General features: G+C 49.1%; 1 protein-coding gene across 1 annotated transcript in view; it reads right to left on the bottom strand.

The window, feature by feature from the left end:
* The window catches only part of LOC144166444 (uncharacterized), a 39396-nt gene extending 22405 nt beyond the window's left edge, over window positions 1-16991 (bottom strand). The window contains exons 1-3 of the mRNA XM_077695990.1: window positions 16897-16991; window positions 16185-16243; window positions 15702-15865 (exon numbers count right to left, since the gene is read on the bottom strand). Coding sequence (XP_077552116.1) covers window positions 15702-15865; window positions 16185-16243; window positions 16897-16918 — 245 coding nt within the window. The 5' untranslated portion in view covers window positions 16919-16991. The remainder of the gene's footprint in view (window positions 1-15701; window positions 15866-16184; window positions 16244-16896) is intronic.
* Window positions 16992-17224: the final 233 nt, after the last annotated feature.

The following is a 17224-nucleotide window of genomic DNA, read 5'->3' as shown; positions in this document are numbered from 1 at the left end:
ATGCTTACGATTTTCTAAGCCTGCCTTGGAAAGCCGCGGCAACAAATCTATCGTGACATGCATACCAATCGGAAACAATTTTAATATTGCATTTATGCGACAGATGCTTATGCAAGTATCCACTCTTGTAAATAATGTTGGGTGAGGACGTGACGTGTTTTCTATGGGCACCGCGTGTAAATACACATCGACAAATATAAAAAAAGCCGCCCGCATCTTTCCACGGTGGGAACTCGAGTAAATGCGTCGCATCTACTCGAGTCAAGCAAAGCGTCACGTCAAGCAAAGCCAAGCAAAGACGCCCTTGACTGAATTCCGAACGCGCGCTCCGCCGCTTATATACGTTGAGGGGACCGCGTAAGCCGGTCCCAGTCGACGACGTTGGCGTACTTGTAAAGCGGCGTGGACTCTAGGTGTTTGAGCCAAGCGCAGATGTTGCTTCGCCGGAGAACGGCACACCGGTTATATGCGCAGCGCGCCCGAAGGAGAGGAAACCGCGGAAGAGAGAGTACTGCACATGCGCCGGCCCCAGCGCGTCTGCCGCGGCTATGACGCAACGTGCCGCGGATATGACGCAACACAATCCAACACAATCCACTTTAATCCAATCCAATCCAAATCCAACCCAAGCCAAGCCAAGCCAAGCCAAGCCAATCGAATCCAATCCAATGCCCCTCGCGAGAGAGTGCTCGAATCCAATCCAATGCCCCTCGCCAGAGAGTGTTCGCTATCGCCTCGACTCGACGCGCATGCGCAGTGAGCGTGCGGACTACGGACGCCAACGCGGGTGACATCGTGAGTTACTGAAATGCTCTGCATTTAAAAATAAAAATATGGACGGGAAGCCGCAGCAGAGAGCGCTAGAACCGACTGAGCTTCGATCGTATGATTGCTGCTTAAAGTTTGTACTTGTGCGCCTTTTAATATTAAGTTAACCATAATAAATTGGTTGGTCATTTTCTTGTACCTATCATTTTAAAACTGGTTTCTCGACTCAATTTGACTGAAAGCTGCGAAAACGCGTGTTTCCTCGCTTGCGCCAAGCTGCAGCGGCATAGTTGATGCATTAAAGCCCCGCTTTGATGCATAGGTGGCGAGCGCCGCGATGCGGCGGAAAACGGGGCTACGCCCCCTTTTCCACATGGACGCGAAATCACGCGTCGCGCGACCGTCGGCGTCGTTCGGCGGCAACGCGCAGACACGCACGAGAGGGCGAGTAACCGCATGAGACCGGCGATGTCACGCGCCAGCCGACGCGTCGGCGTGCCCTGCTACCCACGTTTGTATCAACCATGCCATTATGTTGAAGTCATTTATGATCAGTTATTGTCTTGTTGAACTGCAGTTATCAAGACCCTAGCCGTATCAAAAAAATATTTGCGGGCAAATGTTGACATGCTACGAAATGTATTTCAACTCCTTACCATCAAATCTGAACGAAATAAGATCGGATGATGAACGAAGACGCAGTTAGCACAACTTTACTTGCTACTTGATTTAACCTTGATGTTACGTACCGACTGCAGCTTCATGAATTCAAAGTGAAAGCAAAGCAAATTTCGGGGCTGTCTTGATACTGAGGTTACCGTCGAACATCACTTGCAGGTTAAACGGCAAGATACTCTGGCCCCCTTTGTTTGCCTGGGAAAAAAAAACCGATGAGACCCTCATCGCAAAAAAAAAAAAAGAAACTGTGAGGTTTTGCCAAGATTTGAACCATAGACTTTCGAAAGCGCTCAACCGCTCGAAAACGTCAGAAGACGAGGCAGAGTCCAAGAATTTGGTACGCCAGCATATGCTGCCAATGAATATTGTCGAGTGTTTTGTTTTGGTCGTATTTGAGATATTTGAGCCATGGTAACGCTTCTTTCTTACGCACCCATCTTGCATCCGAGGACAGGTATGCTAGTGCTACAAGCGATGTAACCACAGCCCCCTTATTTGAGTCAAGAAAAGCTATCGCACAACCTCGGTCTCCCTGTATACGCAAGCCACGGTAGCAACGAATGGAGTGGCATGCGGCGCTAGCATTCTGGCATTGATACGGCTTGGTCCTCACGCACCAATCTTTGAGCCAAGCCCCATTATGCTAATACTACAAGCGACGTCGCCAGAGCTCCCTCATTTAACTAAAAAAAAGCTATCGCAAATACCCGATCTCCAACATGAAAGCCTAACAAGCCACAAATCAATGAGCGCTTTCGAACAGAAATAGCTTGTGATTTTTCTCAAATCAGTCGATAACCGTAAGGTAAAAAGAAATTGATTGTTTTCTGCTGAAAGGAATGACCCCAAAGCGCGAGAAGGACTGGAAACCCGACCGCTGCTGCCCGCTTTCCTCTGCTTTCTCGCGCTGTGTCGACGCTGATATCTGGCGAGCGTAGACATCGGCGTTGCTTGCTCGTCAGCTCGCGTAGCCATGCATTTTTGGCGACGCGGGACGACGTCGACGCGAGAAAACGCCGAAAGTACGGCCAGAGCAAAACGCGGTTCCTGAAGTGTTTATAGTGTGCGTATTGCGGAGAAGCTTCAAGCATTGCGGGAAAAGCTCCTGTCGCCACCGGAGCAGATCACATGCTGATCACTCGGCGGGTACTTTGCCTCGTCTTCGTAGTTTTAATGCCATAGCCCTTGCTAACAGCATAAAACAAGCCAAAACACAGCGCGCCATTAAAATCACTGTGTTTCTTGATATCACATCAGCGTGCGACTGCGTGTGCCATGAAGCTATATGCTCGGCCATGAGGTCTTCGTGCCTTGGGGGTCGCATATATGCATGGAATCGTAACCGATAGATGCATTTACGTGTCAGCGGAAAGCGGTGACACAGAGTGAACCGTGGTGTTCCTCAAGGTGGTGTCCTCAGTCCAACGCTGTTCAACATCACTATGATGGGCACAGAGAAGTGCTTACCGCCGTCAGTGGAAATATCCTTGTACGAGGATGACATCTGCATATGGAGTGCTGGACGCCACAGGCGGGTACTGCGTGCGAGACTGCAACGGGCAATCAATTCCATTGCGGCGTTTCTAGGAGCCCGAGGCCTAGATATATCAGCTGGCAAGTGCGCTGCCATCGCTTTCACGAAGCGTGATATATCCAGTTATGGGCTCACCATTGCAGGCTCCACTATCCCCTATGTTCCGCACCACAAGTTTTCGGGTGTGATATTTGACAGTTCTCTGACTTGGTCAAAACACGTCCACTATATAAAAGACCAGCTTGCGTCCTTCGCCAACATTTTCCGCTTGATATCTAGCAACGCCGGCGGATACAACGTCCTGTCTCTTCTTCGGCTGTATGACGTCATGTGCGTAGGATTGTTACGCTACAGCCTTCCGGTTCTCCCCCTCTCAAAAGGAAATGCGAGAGTCCTGCAAAGTAGGCAATCGCAGGTCCTGAGGGCGTGCATTGGAGTTCCGAAGTCCACATCCACGGTGGAAACTATGGTGGAGTGTCGACGACTGGCACCACTTGCTCTTGGCGCGCAGGAGCTCCTTCGCGCTCAACTGCGATTTGTAGCACGGCACCAAGCTCCCCCCTTAGCACACAGCTCAGCCACTAAAGTGCGAGACGTTCTGCCTCTGCATTACCTTCTGCCTCTGAAATTACAACTGGAGTGCCCGGCATTACCCGCAAACAGGATATCGCCACCCCTGCCTTAAAGGTCTTCCCCTTGGAACTGATCTTCCAAAAATACAGGGCCCACACCTATCTATACACGGATGGATCTGTGACAGCTAGCTCATCGGCTATGGGAATCTGGTTTTGGTCCTGCCGCACCACCTTCAGCGCAACGTTTAGCCACAGGACGACATCCATGGTCACCACCGAACTTTCCGCTCTGCGTGCTGCTTTCGCCCGCATCATCCAGCAACCAGCACGTCAGTGGGCAATCTTCACGGATTCTCGGGCGGCCCTTTAGTGCTTACAATCGTACCCTAAAGATCAGCTTGTTTTCGACATCCATGCATTGCACTTACAAGCTCTAAATGCACACCATCAAGTAGAGCTTCAGTGGCTTCCTGCCCACTGCGGTATAACTGGGAACGTCAATACGGACACTGCGTCATCGATAGCGCATGATCTGCACGGGCCAGTGATACCGATACCGTTCTCCAGAAAAGATGCTTCTGCCCTTGCGTCCAAGCCTGCCTGGAGATTTCAGCGATCTATGTGGGCTGCTGCGCCACTAAATTACCCGCCGCTTCAGTCCATAGACCCGCACGGGACCTTTACGATGTCTCACGGACTTTCCAAGCATGACGAAGCGGTTCTTCACCGCGTGTGGCTAAATGTCGCTTACACAATTTATTTTCGATTCAAGATGAAACAGGCCGCCCCGCCCCCCCCAATCTGCACTCTTTGTGACGTCCGCGAGGACTTGAACCACGTATTATGTGAGTGTACGCGGTATAGAGCAGCTAGAATGTCTCTTTCTGTGTCGTTGGGTCATCCCCTTTATAGAGGACTAACTCTAAGTGACGTGCTAGGCCCTTGGTCGAACTCTAAACAAGCATCTCGAGCGACAAAAGCTCTATTGTCTTTTCTGCGAAGCACAGGACTTGATGAGACTCTTTAAACAGAACTCTATTAATGAGCGCATCATCTTAATCACAGTCATAATCATCATCTCTTCATCGATTTCATTTGTTCATACATCTCAGTGCAGCAAGCTAGGCGCCTTGGCCAGGCTAACCTCACCAGTATCATTAAAGACTATTTTCTCTCTCAGCCCGGGTTCCAAAAAGTCGCATGTTTTTTTTATGCCTACGCGCGTTACTGCCGCGTTGGATAAGAAACGGATAATGTGGGATCGCGGAGAAAGAAAAGATAGGAGGCAAAACTAGACTTCCTAGCCCGGCCAGATAATGTCACAAGCGCTCGTCATACGCAAAGCCAGCGGCATCTGCCGCGGGGGAATAAACTGCACGGCAGCCGCAATCGTCATTTCACTGCTCAGCCCTGGAATAAGTGCGGCCGTTATCACTTCGTCCATCAGGTGCAGCTACCGTTTCCTTCGCCGTCGCAGCTACGAAGCTTGGTACTCCGCCTTGGTTTTGATTGTGACTTTAGGGAGTTTTAGAATAGGGGGCCCCAACGCTCTGGGGCCCCCAAGCGTCTTGGGACGCCGTACTGCGCATGCGCAGAACCCAAGCCGTCCTTGGGGTTTTGGGTTTGCGTCTAGCGCGCACGATATTTCGCTGAAATAGCGGGCGCCCCAAACCTGGAGTTTGCGTTCTTGCGTCGCTCTCGCAGCCAGCGAGACTGCGCGTGACCATGGCTGAAGCGAAACCTGCGGCTCGTTCCTCGACTCACGCGATCAACTACGACGATCGCTGAGCTGAATTTGTAGATTCCGCGCGTCGTTCGCTAGAAATGGATAAAGCAGGCAATCGTGAAGCGTTTTCTGCCTTCAGAAACAGTCCGCGCACACCCCGGCCACGCCTGCCAGCTGGGCACACTCAGCGGCTCGACCCGGCGCAGACCACGGTAGCAACCGCTTGTCTCTGCTCTTCCGAATCAATGTGATCGCTAAAAAGAAGTTCCACATGCGAGAAAGTAGGTGTTAGTGTGATGAAAACTTTTGCTAGGGATTGTTGTCAGTGCTTATTTTAAAAGCGGCGATCAGATATCTGCCGCGATGCTAAGCCTACGCTTAACGGCCGCGGACGTTCGGCGATTTGACCGATCGCCGCAGCGCGCGGTGCGCCGAGCGGCCGAGAGATGGCGCTACCTGCGCGGAAGCATCGAAACAGGCTACGCAGATGTGGTCACTGATCGCCCGAACGGCAGTTATAGCTGAAATAAAGTTCCACATGCGAGAAAGGGGATGATAGTGTGGTGAAAAGTGGTATTACGGATTGTCATTCGCAGTTGCACAGATAGCGGCGATCAGATATCCACCACGATGCTAAGCCTAAAGTTCCCATCACCCGAGCCGACCCGAGCAACGCAAGCCGGTTGCGGGCTGCTGGGGGAGCCCCTATTTTAAAACTCGCCGCGCGCGAGTGCCTTGCGTTTGGGTTCCCCTAACTTCTTGGGGGCCCCCAATTCCGGCTTCCCCTATTCTAAAACTATCTGGACGCTCGCCCGCGCTTGTCGCAATGGACCATTCCGATTCTTGCTTAGTGTGGGGCGTGAACGCGATTCGCATGCGACTGATCGTTACGATTGATCGTTAGTACCTGTTTTTGCGTCGTTCGCTAGTAGGAGGAGGCTCAAGATATGCGACTGGCAAGCCAGATGCAGCCGTGCCATCGTTGCGATCGCCGTGAGGCCACAGCCAATGAGAGCCCACTGAGCCCCAACCGCCCGCAACCGGAGCGCGTTGCTCGGGTCGGCTCGGGTGTTGGGAACTTTACGCTTAGCATACTTGCGGATATTTGATCGCCGCTATCTGTGTAACTGCGAATGACAATCCGTAACACAACTTTTCACCACACTATCATCCGCTTTCTCTCATGTGGAACTTTATTTAGGCTATAACTGCCGTTTGAGCGATCGGTGACCAAGACATCTGCGTAGCCTGTTTCGATGCTCCCGCGCAGGTATCGCTATCTCTCGGCGGCTCGGCGCACCGCGCGCAGCGGCGCCGGTCACCGTAGGCTTGCATCGTGGCAGATATCTGATCGCCGCTTTTAAAATAAGCCCTGACAACAATTCCTAGCACAATTTTTCACCACACTAACACTTACTTTCTCGCACGTGGCACTTCTTTTTAGCGATCAGAATGATTCAGAAGAGCAGCGACAAGCGCGGCTGCTACCGTGGTCTGCGCCGGTTCGAGCCGCGCAGTGTGCCGAGCTGGCAGGCGTGGCCGGCGTGCGCGCGGACTGTTTCCGAAGGCAGAAAACGGTTCACGATTGCCTGCTTTATCCATTTCTTGCGAACAAACGCGCGGAATCTACAAATTCAGCTCAGCGATCGTCGTAATTGACCATGGAGCAAAAACAGTGGGCGGAGCTACGCCGACGACGCATCGATTGCGCGCATTGGGTCATGTGTCTCAAATTCACGCGTACGACTAGTCATGGCGACAGTAGTAACGATCAGTCGCATGCGAATCACGTGTACTAATCGTACATGTGTCCAGCGCTTAAAGCGAAGCGGTGGTGCGAGTTCTAGCTGGGTGCTGTTACAAATCGTCGGTGTGTGAGTGCGTCCGCGCTTGTGTGCGTGCGTGCGTGTGCCCGTGTGTTTGTGCGCGCGCGTGTGTGTGGTGTGTGGTGTGTGCATGCGCCTGCGTGCCGTGCGGGCCACGATAACCCATCGCGATAAATGCGCATTCAACTTCTCCATAACGCGAGCGGTGCTAGCTCGCCCAGCTTCGCGCGGCGCGGCGCGGCACGCAGGCGCAGCGTTTTGAAGCCATTGCATGTAGCACCCCTATGGCGCCCCCAAGAACCACACGCTGAAGGGCTGTATGCAGGATGCAGTCAGAATGCGTCACGAACGCTCTCACCCTCACCGTTCTATCGGGCTAGGGGGAAACGTACTCTCGGACTCAGCGGCCGCGGTGCGCGGACCGCCTTTCCCCCTCTCTGGAGTGTGCACGCCGATCACGGCGGGGCTCGCGCGGCTGCTCCTTTGCCTTGACTACGCTTTGTAGGCATCGCGCGTGCGGCTTTACCACTAATTTACGCATTATTTTATTGAAATGTTGCTAATAAATGGGCCAGACTAGCAGCTTCCGAGTGGCGCACTTAATAGCACACAAGATTTTTGGCAATTTTGTTCTTCTGAGCTCTTTCTGTACACTCCTACCTTAGAGTAGTGGCAGAAAATTCTTCTACTTTCTTTCCAAACTAAAATGGGTAACTGTGCCGCTGATTGATTGATTGATTGTTGGGTTTAACGCGCCGACGCAACGCAGGCGATGAGGCGCGCCGTAGTGGAGGGCTCCGGATTAATTTTGACAACCTGGGGATCTTTATCGTGCGCCCAAATCTCGTACACACGGGCGTTTTTGCTTTTCGCCTCCATCAGAAAAGCGGCCGCCGCGGCCGGGAATCGAACCCGCGACCTCGTTCTCAGCAGCGCAACGCCTTAGCCACTGAGCCACCGCGGCGGGTAACTGTGCCGCAGATGGTATTAGTTCCGTTTCCACTGCTGCCGCGGTTACATTGCGGCATACATGGCTCCAAGTATTACGTGGGCTGGCGTTGGCAATTTTCACATTGACTGCTAGTACATGCCTAGGTTGTCCCTTTTCCCAGCCAGCCTGAGCGAAAGGGGGAGGGGACTACTGAAGGGGATTCCACCTCCATTCTTCCCCCATCCACGACTCGGGCAAAATAAAGTTGTTCACTCGCTCACTTCAGCCAAGAGTTCAGTCTATTACCCAAATATGATGTCTCTTTGTCGACAACATCAAACCTAGATAAAAGCAACACAAATGCTTGTCTGGTTGCCAAACGGCGGACGCTTAAGTTGCGCAACGGCGGGCTCTCTCCAGGAGCGGTGTTGTTCATTTTTATTTATGTTGTACTTTAATACTGGAGAGCAGCTTGAAATTCTAGAGAGAGGAAGTTTTGTTCATAGTTGGCGACAGTGGTTGGCTGAGGGTGAGGTGTTGATATATTGATAATATTTAATACAAACTATGTAATATGCCAAATACTTACTAAGGCCACCCAAAACAACCTGTAATAAACCCTGCAGGGATATAAAGCCAGGAGTATGTTACGCTGACGTCGACACGCGCTTCTGCTAGTTGCCCATGGGTGCCGAGCGTATCACGGTTAGATCGTTTTAACAAACACCAGTTTTTGCAGTAAAGTGATCAAAATACCCGCTATAAGCGATCCCGGACGCAGAAACGCTAACAAAAAAAATTGTGACGGAGTATTGCAAACGTATGTTCGACACGGCATCGTTTACCCACCACGGACCACGCTGCCTTGAGGCGAATTTCAGCTGCACCACGGCGCAAAAAGCCGCCAATTTAAGCCAGATCGCTTAAACTGGTCCTATGCAACAACTTTCAAATTTAAAGTATACTACGGAAAAGAACGTACAACGCGCTACAACGAAAAATTCACCGAGCAGCCGCTGGCGCCCATGCGCCGCGGAGCAAACGCCCAAGCCAGCGAATCGGCCAGCTACGAGAGGGCGCTGCGCACGCAAGATGGCGGCGCCCTCGTTAGAATGGTCTATACAATGCGTCAGCTCGCTTTCACAAGCGCTCACCTGTGGCGCAACAAGCACAGGCAGCCACGCGCTCCGAGTATCGCCTTTCAATCGCTGAGCGCTGTACACTTTATTTACAGGAATATACAGGGTGCCCGAGCTATCATGCACCAACATTTAAAAAAAGAGTAATGGCGTAACTCGAAGAAAACCTAGTGCATAATGTTTGCAATACTGTGGAGAAGCGGGCACTAATTTTTTTCGTTAATGAGACTTTTTCGTTTTGTTTCGTTAACCATGAGTAGGATGCGGAGCATCGGGGGGGTTCCGTTTGCGTTTCCATTATGTTTGGTAGCCAAATTTGGTGGATATGTAGTAAACCCCGTAATGCTCATATATCCTACTCATGGTTCCCATCCGGGAGATTGGTGTAATTTTCCTTACTGTATGCGTATATACACGAGTGAGACGAGATTGAAGTGGTATCTAAAGGTCTTTATTTAGGTTTGCACGTCTTCTTACTTTGAGTATGACGGCCTTATGGTCGCTGAAGTGCACAGTCAGTGGATCTCGTAGCAGCGGTTGTATGTAGTCGTCGCCGTTGCAGTTGGTAAAGACGATATCGATACACGTTCCGTGGATTGTAGTTGGGTGTGATTGCTGTTACACTCTAAGAAATGTGGGGAGTAGTTGAAGAATCAAACAGCGTTCCTATTCCTGCCAGGGTCGTTTGACACCGTCCGCGCCACGCGTGGCGTTAGATGGCGTGTTCACTCTACTAGGCAACCAGAATAAAACTGCTGGCGAACTCTCCCCGCTCTTGATGGAGCTAAGCGGCGGTTGTACCCCTTTCGCGGGAGAGAATAGAACAGCGTACCGACTCTGTCTCGCATCGATGGAGTTCGTATATCCTCCGCGAGAGAGAATAGAACAGTATATCGACTCTATCAACTTCAGCTGCACGCTTTCAGGTGTGCAAAAAGGCAGACACCTCTATGGCGGACGCGACCTCTTTGAAGTCGTATGAAAAAGTAGTTACCTAAACAGCCACAGCACCGGGCCATGAAACAAAGCGTACTTAAAATAAAGTGCAGCGTATTCAAAAGAGCGTGCGAGGTAGTGTTACACGTCCTCTAGGAATGGGTCATTTGTGTGTTCTAACGCAACGGTGTCCGTCGGACTACTTGAGCGTTGTACCTTTGCGCGGTCTTTTCATCGCAGCGGGGCTGGCGGACGGACGTGTCTCTCCGACGTCTCCGTCCCTTTTGTGGCATTGAAACCGCCGTAGTACTCCTGTACGTGTCTGTGAGGGGCGTTTTGGTGTCGGTGGCTGTGTTTGAAGTATACCTGACTGGTGGAATAACATCGTTTGGCTGCTGCGGCCGCCGCTGAAAACGTAAGTCACCATTTCAGTTTTTCTGGCGCAGTACGGGAGAGCTCGCGCTCGTCCCCGCCAAAACTTCAGCTTTATTTATAACAACTGGCGCTCGTGAGTGCTGCTTAGCCTTGTTGGTTCTTGCGAAGAATTAAGTGGTCACATACATGTGCTTTCATTTGTGTGACACCAGTTCTAGCTATCCTTTTTCCGGCTTTGTGTTTTTCGAACAAGCGGCCGTGCTCCCATCGCAGGTTCACGACGTTCAGCATGCGTTGAAACAAGACCCGTGTGCAGTGTAAGAGTTGCGGATTTATTAAGCTGGCTTCTTTAGGCACTGGACACATGTACGGTTGGTACACGCGATTCGCATGCGACTGATCGTTACGACTGTCGCCACGAGTAGCCGTACGCGTGAATTTGAGACACATGGCCTGATGCGCGCATGCGATGTGTCGTCGGCGTCGCTCCGCCCAGGTCAACTACGACGATCGCTGAGCTGAATTTGTAGATTCCGCGCGTTTTTTCGCAAGAAATTGATAAAGCAAGCAATCTTGAAGCGTTTTCTGCCTTCGGGAACAGTCCGCGCTCACGCCGGCCGCGCCTGCCAGCTCGACACACTCAGCGGCTCGAACCGGCGCAGACCACGGTAGCAACCGCTTGTCGCTGCTCTCCCGAATCAATCTGTTCGCTAAGAAGAAGTTCCACATGCGAAAAAGTAGGTGTTAATGTGGTGAAAAATTGTGCTAGGGATTGTTGTCAGGGCTTATTTTAAAAGCGGCGATCAGATATCTGCCGCCATGCAAGCCTGCGCTGACCGGCCGTGGATGCCCCGGCGCGCGGTGCGCCGAGCGGTCGAGAGATGGCGATACCTGCGCGGAAGCATCTAAACAGGCTACGCAGATGTCTTGGTCACCGATCGCTCAAACGGCCGTTATAGCCCAAATAAAGTTTCACATGGGAGAAAAAGGATGATAGTGTGGTGAAAAGTTGTGTTACGGATTGTCATCCGCAGTTGCACAGATAGCGGCGATCAAATGTCCGCCAGAATGCTAAGCCTAAGGTTCCCAACACCCGAGCCGACCCGAGCAACGCAAGCCTGTTGCGGGCGGTTGGGGCTCAGCGGACTCTCGATCGCAATGATGGCACGACTGCATCTGGCTTGCCAGTCGCACGTCGTGAGCCTCCTCGGACCAGCGAACGACCCAAAACAGGCCCTAACGATCAATCGTAACGATCAGTCGCATGCGAATCGCGTGTTCTAATCGTACATGTGTCCAGCGCTATCTATAAATTAGGCTTCGTTTCATTATCTTCTTCAGCAACGTAAATACATTGTCGAGCGACAAGGTAATTACACTGCTGCCGGGCTTATCCGTCGGTTCCGTTCCCATCTGGCGCGTCTGACGAGGCAGAAGTGAGCGACGGCGACAGCAACACCATAATCAGTTTATTACCCAATCAGTTAGGTTGGTAGCGTCGCTTTATTTGGTTACCCCTTAAAATATAACGCAGTCAAAGGTTACAAGGTTTCAATTCAACCTTCAAGTTGGTATAGATGTCTTGCAAAAAAAAAGAACGTGAACGTTTGTGCGTTGCGAACCCATTGTGTAGTGCGTTACCTTGTAGCCTCTGGTCCCGTGTTGTTAGAAAACAATACTTAACGCTAATAAAACGTTGACGGTAGGACATTTCATCGCGATTAATTGTTTGTGTGGCTACAGTAGCCACAACAAAATTTCACGGAACCGCTGGCGTGTTGCTTTGTCTATTGGACTTTTTTTCTTATTACCTTGCGCGACTGCAATAAGAGTGAAGCCCATTTTCGGGCAAATTCCGTACTGTTTTCTCAAGAAAGAGCCAAGTAACGGCTACCGTAAAACGTAGCATTGAAAAATGAATACTGCAGTACGTTTTGTTTCATAGCGAGTGTTGACAAGCTAGAACTTTAGGCTGAATATTTTCACGCGGACATGTGGTAAAGCGGGTGCTAGGTGCTGTATTTAGTAAGCAGCGTGCATTTAGCATTATAGTGAACTTTTTTTTACTTATTACAGGCGCTACGACGTAAGGTGTTTCCCGTGGATGTTTCCAGGGCTATTCTACTATAGTGCTGTTCAACAACATATTGTGATCGCCTGGCGTTCGGAAGCAGAAAGAGAGCAAAGATGCCTGATGCGGCCGACAGCTGTAAGTATTAAACACTTCATCTTTGGTCACTTTGCCATAGTCATCTGGCAAATAAAAATGTGTCTTTTAGCCTTCCTGGTGTCATTTGCATACACTTTTGCTTTCTAGCATCGACTGACCTTAGTTGTGTTTTATTATAAATGTCATTAGAGACATAACATAACTGCGTAACCAACTTTCTGCTTGATTAAAAATGTGTCGCTTCCACTGCACTGCATTAATGCTGTAGATTTTTCAAACTGCCAAACACTGCAGTATTTTTTAACAAACTTATTTCGTCACGAGTAAGATTCGATGTGCAGCTTCAAGATTGATGGGGATTAGGAATGCGGTTGTGCGGCATTTATTTTCTGCTTGCCTCTTGTTACTCTCCATGATTCGGCCTTCTTACTGTTCACTGATCCCAAGATTAATTCCAATAATGAGAGGCTGACAGTTTTGCTGTAATATTGCTTGTCTTCTAGCCATCCTTTTTGATAACACCAAGTACTTGCAGGTTGGCCTGAGGTTACAGGTTCTCTTGTTGGTGTGGCTGCTTTTTCTGAAAGTGGTTGGTTGGAAAAAAAGAGGAGGAGGACCTTGTTGGCCTAAAATTTGAATAGGGGATCAGGACCCCGATGCTTTAAATTAATCCGTGCTCTCGTTTCTTCTCAGATGGCTTTTCAGTTGCACTGCTGGTGAAAGAAAAGCCAGAGGCCTTGCTCTCAAAGCTGGTATGCATATTTTTCTTCTGTATGTTGAGTAACTGAAATCCAGTGTAGTACTTGTGAATCAGGCTCAGCAATCACCATCACAGCAATTGAAATTTGCTAAAGGGAGCATTTTGCCTCATCAGTAGACAATTGTGAATGTCACATTGATGAATCGTTAGCGTAGTCACTAAATTGTTAGCTTTAAGTGTATAGACTACTAACTAGCGATTGGTTTTCCTGGGAATCGCTTTGTACAGTGGTTTGTCCACTGAGGAAGGAAGAGCAAAATACTGTTACTTGTGTTTCTTCTGGTACTTTCATTTGTGTGCTTTTTATGCAGGAGCCAGGAGAGACTTCCCTTTACCCCAGGATTTTGTTCTCGGGCCAAACTGCGGAGAAATCTGGAGCCGTGACCGTGCACTTCGAAGAGCTCCAGCTGACGGCTATGAACATAGTGGACGGATTCGCTTTGCTTTTGGCGGTCTACTGGACCTTCAACATCCAGGATGTCCCAAAGACAAAGCGGACCTGTCTGCTTTTTGAGATGATGCTCGGCCTACCACCGACAGAGCAGATGGTTTCGGTCATAAAAGCAGCAACTGCAATACAGGTGGAGCGACGTGTGTGAGGATGTCAAAATAAAGCATGAAATGCAGTGTGAAAACGATTTGTCTTATTTTTTTTTTGGCTAAGCACAAACGACAGCTTTTTTCGTAAAGACGCCTTGCTATGTTTACTTGTGAAGTAATTTTACTGTATTTCAGTTTGTAAGCATGAAGTAAAGAGGGCTGCCACTAATGCTGTTGTGGATGCTAAAGTGTAGTCTTGTTAAAGGTAACATCGTGCTGCCTCTGAATAGTAGAGTTCGGCAACTCGCTGGTAGTGCATAGATCCTGCTTCAAAGGAATACATTAGTTCTGACAAAGAGTAAGCTAGCCCCCCTTGAGGAGGCATTACGGGACTCTGGTTGAAAGAATACAATGATTCTGAAAAGAGTGCGCTAACCCTTCCTGGTGAAGTATTGCAAAATGCTGTTTGGTGGAATAAGGTAATTCTGAGGGGTGGCAGAGGTATAGCGAGATTCTGGTAAAGAATTATATAACTCCCTGACTGGAGGAATTATTCGATCCGTGGTGAGGGAATTGCCGGACGCGGTTCCCGCAACTCCTGTGAGAATACCTCGACCCCCTCTCCGCGAGAGGCCTGCGACTCCCTTGTGAAGGGTAAGGTTATTCTGCTAAAAAGGGAGTTACCTGATGCTGGAAAAGGGAATCGTATATGGGACAAGGGTTTCTATTCACTTTGGGAATTGGTGGGACTCCTTTAGTTCTTAGAGTGTAGTGTTTGCTGTGATGCTCTCACTTAATTGCTTCAGCACACTCACCGACGGCGCTGTTGCTTCTATCCTACTTCATCTGAAGAATCACGGAGTCAAGCGCAAGCACAACCGGAGTTGTTGTTCCTCTTCTATAGCACGTACACTCTAAGAACTAAAGGAGTCCCACCAATTCCCAAAGGGAATAGAAACCCTTGTCCCATATACGATTCCCTTTTCCAGCATCAGGCAACTCCCTTTTTAGCAGAATAGCCTTACCCTTCACAAGGGAGTCGCAGGCCTCTCGCGGAGAGGGGGTCGAGGTATTCTCACAGGAGCTGCGAGAACCGCGTCCGGCAATTCCCTCACCACGGATCGAATAATTCCTCCAGTCAGGGAGTTATACAATGCTTTACCAGAATCTTGCTATACCTCTGCCACCCCTCAGAATTACCTTATTCCACCAAACAGCATTTTGCAATACTTCACCAGGAAGGGTTAGCGTACACTTTTCAGAATCATTGTATTCTTTCAACCAGAGTCCCATAATGCCTCCTCAAGGAGGGCTAGCTTACTCTTTGTCAGAACTAATGTATTCCTTTGAAGCAGGATCTATGCACTTCCTTCGAGTTGCCGAACTCTACTATTCAGAGGCAGCACGATGTTACCTTTAACAAGACTACACTTTAGCATCCACAACAGCATTAGTGTCAGCCCTCTTTACTTCATGCTTACAAACTGAAATACAGTAAAATTACTTCTTAAGTAAACATAGCAAGGCGTCTTTACAGAAAAAGCTGTCGTTTGTGCTTAGCCAAAAAAAAATAAGACAAATCGTTTTCACACTGCATTTCATGCTTTATTTTGACATCCTCACACACGTCGCTCCACCTGTATTGCAGTTGCTGCTTTTATGACCGAAACCATCTGCTCTGTCGGTGGTAGGCCGATCATCATCTCAAAAAGCAGACAGGTCCGCTTTGTCTTTAGGGCATACTGGATGTTGAAGGTCCAGTAGACCGCCAAAAGCAAAGCGAACCCGCCCACTATGTCCATAGCCGTCAGCTGGAGCTCTTCGAAGTGCACGGTCACGGCTCCAGATTTCTCCGCAGTTTGGCCCGAGAACAAGATCCTGGGGTAAAGGGAAGTCTCTCCTGGCTCCTGCATAAAAAGCACACAAATGCAAGTACCAGAAGAAGCACAAGTAACAGTATTTTGCTCTTCCTTCCTCAGTGGACAAACCACTGTACAAAGCGATTCTCAGGAAAACGAATCGCTAGTTAGTAGTCTATACACTTAAAGCTAACAATTTAGTGACTACGCTAACGATTCATCAATGTGACATTCACAATTGTCTACTGATGAGGCAAAATGCTCCCTTTAGCAAATTTGAATTGCTGTGATGGTGATTGGTGAGCCTGATTCACAAGTACTACACTGGATTTCACTTACTCAACATACAGAAGAAAAATATGCATACCAGCTTTGAGAGCAAGGCCTCTGGCTTTTCTTTCACCAGCAGTGCAACTGAAAAGCCATCTGAGAACAACGAGAGCACGGATTAATTTAAAGCATCGGGGTCCCGATCCCCTATTCAAATTTTAAATCAACAAGGTCATCCTCCTCTTTTTTTCCAACCAACCACTTTCAGAAAAAGCAGCCAGACCAACAAGAGAACCTGCAACCTCAGGCCAACCTGCAAGTACTTGGTGTTATCAAAAAGGATGGCTTGAAGACAAGCAATATTACAGCAAAACTGTCAGCCTCTCATTATTGGAATTATTCATGGGATCAGTGAACAGTAACAAGACCGAATCATGGAGAGTAACAAGAGGCAAGCAGAAAATAAATGCCGCACAACCGCATTCCTAATCCCCATCAATCTTGAAGCTGCACATCAAATCTTACTCGTGACCAAATAAGTTTGTTAAAAAATACTGCAGTGTTTGGCAGTTTGAAAAAGCTACAGCATTAATGCACTGAAGCGGAAGCGACACATTTTCAATCAAGCAGAAAGTTGGTTACGCAGTTATATTATGTCTCTAATGACATTTATAATAAAACACAACTAAGGTCAGTCGATGCTAGAAAGCAAAAGTATATGCAAATGACACCATGAAGGCTAAAAGACACATTTTTATTTGCCAGATGACTATGGCAAAGTGACCAAAGATGAAGTGTTTATTACTTACAGCTGTCGGCCGCATCAGGCATCTTTGCTCTCTTTCTGCTTCCGAACGCCAGGCGATCACAATATGTTGTTGAACAGCACTGTAGTAGAATAGCCCTGGAAACATCCACGGGAAACACCTTTACGTCGTAGCGCCTGTAATAAGTAAAAAAAAGTTCACTATAATGCTAAATGCACGCTGCTTACTAAATACAGCACATAGCACCCGCTTTACCACATGTCCGCGTGAAAATATTCAGCCTAAAGTTCTAGCTTGTCAACACTCGCTATGAAACAAAACGTACTGCAGTATTCATTTTTCAATACTACGTTTTACGGTAGCCGTTACT

This window comes from Haemaphysalis longicornis, unplaced genomic scaffold (genome assembly GCF_048455015.1).
Source record: "Haemaphysalis longicornis isolate Haplotype H1 unplaced genomic scaffold, Haemaphysalis longicornis Haplotype H1 scaffold_1, whole genome shotgun sequence".
In the NCBI taxonomy this organism is placed as follows: Eukaryota; Metazoa; Arthropoda; class Arachnida; order Ixodida; family Ixodidae; genus Haemaphysalis; species Haemaphysalis longicornis.
The sequence above is the reverse complement of the archived record's forward strand: the minus strand, read 5'-3'. Positions and strand labels throughout refer to the sequence as shown.